At 37.6% G+C, this 6359-nt stretch overlaps 1 protein-coding gene across 1 annotated transcript; it reads right to left on the bottom strand.

Moving 5' to 3' along the window:
• Positions 1 to 901: 901 nt before the first annotated feature.
• Positions 902 to 3174, bottom strand: LOC127801812 (polyol transporter 5-like). The gene is made up of 3 exons (XM_052337239.1): positions 2880 to 3174; positions 2331 to 2693; positions 902 to 2221 (listed from the first exon to the last, which is right to left on the bottom strand). Exons 1-3 carry the CDS (start codon positions 3031 to 3033, stop codon positions 1140 to 1142), a joined length of 1599 nt encoding a protein of 532 aa, XP_052193199.1. The 5' UTR covers positions 3034 to 3174; the 3' UTR covers positions 902 to 1139.
• Between the last annotated feature and the right edge of the window lie 3185 nt (positions 3175 to 6359).

The raw sequence follows: 6359 nt of genomic DNA, 5'->3' as shown, positions 1-6359 counted from the left end.
GAATTTTTAATTTTTTTTCTTTTTTAGCGACAAATTTGTTTCGTAGCTAAAATTTTAAATTTATTAAAAATATTAAAAATTATTTAGTGACGGGATTTCCGTTGTCAATTCTATCACTAATTCCTTCGCTAAATTAAAAAAATATTTAAAAATATTAGCGACAAAATATTCATTGCTAATCAGGAACGAAATAATTTCGTTGCTAAAAACTATTTTTCTAATAATGTCCTCTGTCACCGTTATGAGAAAGGGCGGGTGAGAATAGAAGACCCAGAGAGAGAGAAAGAGACATTGAGTATCGAGCACCAACCATCGGCCACCGACATAAGTGACCTCGCCGACGACTGATTTCTTTCATCTTCGAGCTCACTGACAACGTATGCGGTGACAGTCATGGAGTAGATGCACGTTAAGTCCTGACGTCCCTGTTGGTGGAGATCCGATGACGGCAAGAATGAGCACCGAATCGTCAAAGGTGGAGAAGACGCAATGAAGAGAAAGAGAATGAGACATTGAGTATCGAGCACCAACCATCGACGTAAGTGATCTTGCCGACGACCAATTTCCTTCATCTTTGAGCTTACTGGTGACGTATGTGGCGATAGTCATGGAGTAGATGCATGTTAATGCTCGACATCGTGAAGGTCTGACGACGACAAGAATGAGCATCGAACGATCAAAGGTGGAAGAGACGCACTGAAGAGAGAGACACTGTGGAGAGAGAAAAAAAAAAAGGGTAGAGTATGAAAAAAAAAACTCCAATTTTGGGCGATTCTTCAAATAATTTAATTTCAATTTATCATGATATTTTGATATTAAAATATCATGATAAATTAATATTGTCAACCCTTAATTACTAAGTAGTTCTGTCCTTTCTCAACACATATTGGGAGGCCGTCTCTTGCTTTTTCAAGTCCTATAAGTCACGTTGCCATTGCTAAATTCTCACCCTTTTCTTTTATGGTCTTGCTTTTCCCACCAACATTTTCCTGCATTCCAAACAGGCCAGGATATGGGAGCTCAAACAGATAGCCGTAGCAGGGTCACAGGAATCATCTAAATGACTTTAATACCTTCTTGGTTGCCAAACTAAATTAAGAAAACTGCCCCTCACAATACAAAATCCTAATATGTACTAATCAGCCATTAGTTGTTCCCATTTGGATTTGGCCGTTACCAGTACCATCGCCGCCAACTCGCCTGTTCTTCTCCAGTTCCCTGGCGGTGGACCGCCACTTGAAGAAGGATCCGAACAGACGCTGCATCTCCTCGAGGGTTTTGCCTTGTGTTTCTGGGAGCAGCGTATAAAAGAAAATCCAACCAATCATCGCCACTCCCATGAAGAGAAAGAAGGCCCCACCGATCGTGATCGCCTTGTAGAGCGAGATGAACGTCATCGAGATCACACCACTCATCACACGGTTCACGGCCACCCCCATGCTAGTCCCCTGTGCCCGCAACCGCAGCGGAAAAATCTCCGAGCTGTAGACCCAAGTGATGGGCCCCATCCCGATCGAGAACGTCGCCACATAGGCTAGGACCATGATGATCGCCAGGACGACCGCCCACGGCACCTTCTTTTCGGAGTGGTCAATCACCGTCAACGCCATTCCGAGGGTGGCCACGGAGGCAATCATTCCCCCCACGCTGCTTAGGAGCAACGGTCTTCGCCCGACCCGATCCAGCAAAAACGTGGCCACCAGGATGAATAAGGTCTTCACGAATCCGACGGCTACTGTGGCGAGTAGCTTGTAAGTGTCATCGGTTATTCCAGCTTTCTCGAATATCTTCGGGCTATACAACACAACGGCGTCAATGCCGGAGGTTTGTTGGAAGAAGTGGATTCCGACGCCGCATATGAGGATGTGTCGAACAGCGGGAGTCGGGTGGAGGAGGAGCTCCTTCCAGACGGCATCGTTGTGGCTCCGTTTCGGCACCTTAACGACGTCGTCGTTCCACTCTGGCGGGATCCCAGCGGCTTCCTTGATGTCGCCGAGCCGGAGCTGAGCCTCCTCTTTAGAATCGGACGTCTTGTCGAGAACTTTCCGGGCATCACCAAGCCGGCCTTGTAGGACCAGCCACCGGGGGGATTCCGGCATGGCTAAAACTCCCACAGCCAAGAACACCGATGGAATAGCTCCGACGCCGAGCATGAACCGCCACCCCAAGCCTGACCGAAGCTTTGAGAATCCATAGTTCGAAATATAACCCAATAATATACCTAAAACGATTGATGAACACAATGTTAAAACAAAGCAGAGATTCAAAATGATGAATTTTGTATTATTTCGAATAAATATCATTAAGAATTTGAACTGAAAAGAACGTACCGGCGTTGATGAAAACTTCGGGGAAGGAGGTGAGAAAGCCGCGGGTGGAGGCGGGGGACACCTCAGCGGTGTAGACGGGGGCAATCATGAGAGCATAACCGACGCCGATGCCAGCAACGAAGCGACCAACCATGAGGAAGGCATAGTCCGTGGCGAAGCCCATGACAAGGGCTCCCATGAAGAAGATTACGGAGGCAAGAACGATGGTGTAGCGACGACCAATCCAATCGGAAGTCCGACCGGCGGCGGCTGAGCCGATAAGGGAGTAGACATTGAGGATTCCCATCAAGATCTCGAGCTGGAGATCGGAGATCTTGAGATCACGTTGGATGTAGATTCCTGCTCCGCTCATAACACCAATATCTGCACGTCATGATGACCCATTAAAACTTTGGTTACCATTTTCTCGGAAAATTAAAGAACTGGCAAGAAAACACTTGTCGTCGATTCGGTAAAAATCCAAAAAGATGGGCCTCAAAAAGGAGAACACAAAGGCACGTTTGTGGTTAGTCAATTGTGTGTTCATGATATGAAATTAAAGAAACTCACCGTAACCCAGCAAGATGGAAGTCATGGACGCCAAAATGGCACAAGCAAAGGCGAACTTGTTCCTCTTCGGCTTCTGCGGAGGTGCCAAGGCCGGCGGAATGTCCACCGGAGGCTGGCCGGAAACTCCAATGTTCTGAGTCTTCCGGTCACCCATCCCTTAGGCAGAGAGAGAGAAAGAGAAACTGATGGAAAGTAGTTATGTTTCTGAGAAGCCAGGATGGGTTTGGAGCTTACTTAAGTAGGCTGAGCCCTGACCCTGAGGCTCACCTCATCACTCTCCCAGATGATGTTTTATATTATGAGCCACTGGGTAAATATCTGCCTTCTCCTTCGGCTACTTATGGATAAGATTGAAAATCTTCCCAAGCAAAAACTCGCTTTTTTATCCTGAAATCTTCTTCTTCTTAGCAATTTTAAGTATTTCTACTGTCCTAAAACACTAAAACTGAGCAGCCTGCTTCTTCTTCTTCTTCCGCCTTTCTTCGGATAACAAAGAATCTCATCATCAACAATATCATCATCATCATCATCATCATCATCATCATTATTATTATTATTATTATTGAGATTTGAGACTCGTTTTTTATGGCGCAAGAAAACACTAATTTAACTAGTTAAACAAATATAAAGAAAATCTCCATCAGATTGAAATTGAAGATAAGAAAGTCGTAAAAGTTACATATGATAATCATTTCACTTTAAAACCACTTAAATAAGTAGACTTTGTTGTCCAATCTTCTTACCCAAGTTCGCTTTCACATTGCTGGCAGTGGCAGCCAACCATCTTTTATTTTTATTATTGCAAATTATTTCATTAGACAATAGGCAATAAAATTTGCATGAATAATTAAAATATACAATTATATTTATTTATATATATATATTCTCTAATTTCTGTATGCTTGAATTATAAAAATAACAGAATATATAGAGATTGGTGACAATGAGATAAAATAATCTCAATCTTACAAAAATATAAGCTCAAATTAACAAATGTTTTATCAAAGTTGGAATAGCAGTGACTGAGATTGTCCTGTGGAATTATAATCAATAAGAATGCGCGGCGTGGCTTTGCAATGGACAAGAAAGCCACGCCGCGCATTTGCGCGTATGTCGTTTGCGGTGGCAATGGAATGCTAAGGACGGCCTTGCTTTGGACTAATGTGAAGCAAGTAATTTATGCAACACTTCACAACATTTTTCACACAAGGAACGTAGAATGCGACAGTTATCCATGTAATTACCGACATGTTTCAACGTGACACATAGTAATCTCCTACACCTCTCACGGGGCTCTGCAGTAGATCATTTATTTATTTAAGCGGAGGCCAAGAGAGATGAAATACAATTGTACAGTTAAAATCAATTAAATATAAACTATCTTATGCATCGCTCACTTTTAAATTTTTAATTATTAATTAATTTTTTAATAATATATATAACAATTATATATTAAATATATTAATTATATATTAATTAATAATAACATTTCTCATAATAATATATAGAATATTAGTATTTCAAATATATATTTAATATATATTATTTAATTATAAAATATATATGACATCATTTAGTTGGACTACTCTAGTCTAATCGGTCGGACCAACTGATCCGTGACCCAATTAATAGGCCGATTCGTTGTCTGGTCCGATTTGACAAAATCCTTAGCTTTTTTGGCTAGCCCGACGTCCATAGCATCCCTCGCTACCATGAGCAAAGCACAAAACTCCGTTGGAGAAGACGAAGAGGCATCACTACTGTCGTTGAAGCATGTTGCAATCGATTTGTCATCGGCCGATGCCATCGCCCATAGTCGAAGAAAATCTTCTACGAATTGTCATCGCCCACGACTAGAGAGAAGACAAAGAGTCACTATCGCCCATGTCCAAAAAAGATGAAATGTTGCCACCGCCTAAGACTGGGATGAGACGAACAAATATGATATGCCTTTGATTTTTGCAACTGCAATTTCTAATTTCAATTGTGGTTGTTGGATAAATCCGATCAATCACAATGAAAATCGGATGAAAAGAGGGTTTTCGATCAGTTACGGTGACGATTGGATTATGGCTGGGTTTCAATTGCGTTTTTTAATTTTAGTTGTGTTTGTGTTTTTTTAGCATATTTGGCCAACTATTGGTATATTGTGTTTAATTTGAATTGATTTGAATATTGATTTAGCATATTTAGGCTATTGGTGTACTGTTTTGTGTTTAATTTGAATTGATTTAAGTATTGATTATAATTTGAATTGATTTGAATATTGATTTAGCATATTTGGACTATTGGTGTATTATTTTTGTGTTTAAATTGAATTCATTTGAGTATTAACGATGGAATATAGCTTTTGAAATATTATTTTTAATATTTTAAATTTTAAATTTATTATTATGGAATTAATTTGACTAAATTTGTTAAATAATTTTATTTAAAATATTAATAAATTGATTTTTAAAATATATTAATAATATTAAATTTCAATAAAATAATATTTATTATTAAATTAAAAAATAAATATTAATTTTTTATAATATTAAAAATTATAGGTAAGATAAAATAAATTAGAATTGAAGTTTATTAATAAATAAATAAAATAAGAAGACAAATAGAGAGTGGAATAGGGAGTATGGTTGGAGTAAATATAGATTTTAAAATAAAATAAAAAAAAAATAAGTTATTTATAATATAATAAAAAATAAATTAAAAAATATGATTGGAAATAACCTAATCATGCCATTTCATTTCATAGCATAATAATACAAAATTTATAGACAAAAGCTGTGTCTCAATTCTTGGGGCAGTATTTATGTAAGCGGGTGAGTGGTTATGTGTGCAAATGAAGGCAGTAGTCCAACTTCATGTGACATAGCTCGCTGTCTGCTCTGCCCATTAATTATTGCCATCAATTGTAATGAATTATTATATGTGTCACCATTATATTATTATTATTGGCAATAATTGACTATGAATGTTCTGTTATCCAAAATTACACCTTTTTTTAAGTAAGTATGCTTCTTATGATTTGGAGTTAGAAAGTCTTTTTGGTGGGTGGGCGGGGAATCCCAGGCTGGTTGATTTCAACTACAAGCAAATGACTTGGAAAATGGAGATCAGTTGAAATTTGAAAAGGACAAAAATGTAAATTTGTAAGAATTTTTTTATATATATTTCTCAACAACAATAATGTAAACAGTGATATTTAATTATATTTTGTAATTTAAATTAGTGATTTTACTTAAGCAAAATGTTTAGTGTGTTATTGTATTGATTTGTAACAATGCTTAATATTACAAGTCTTACTCACAAGATTGAAGTTAACTCTAATTTTAATTTAAGAATAAATTACTTTCATGATTAGAAATTTTAAGGTGCCTTCTCTTTATTTTTAATTTTTAATTTTAATTTTTTATTTTAATAGTTTATTTTTAAAAAATTAAAAATACATATTCTTTATTATTTTAAAAATTATTTTTTAAA

The sequence above is a fragment of the Diospyros lotus genome, chromosome 1, assembly GCF_014633365.1.
Source record: "Diospyros lotus cultivar Yz01 chromosome 1, ASM1463336v1, whole genome shotgun sequence".
Lineage (NCBI taxonomy): Eukaryota > Viridiplantae > Streptophyta > Magnoliopsida > Ericales > Ebenaceae > Diospyros > Diospyros lotus.
The sequence above is the reverse complement of the archived record's forward strand: the minus strand, read 5'-3'. Positions and strand labels throughout refer to the sequence as shown.

Bases quoted from the DNA above. Each gene is read 5' to 3' on its own strand.
- LOC127801812 (XM_052337239.1), bottom strand. From the start codon at position 3,033: ATGGGTGACCGGAAGACTCAGAACATTGGAGTTTCCGGCCAGCCTCCG. The intron at 2,694-2,879 runs GTGAGTTTCTTT...CATGACGTGCAG, and splicing joins TTCCATCTTGCTGGGTTACG to ATATTGGTGTTATGAGCGGA. The intron at 2,222-2,330 runs GTACGTTCTTTT...CAATCGTTTTAG, and splicing joins CGAAGTTTTCATCAACGCCG to GTATATTATTGGGTTATATT.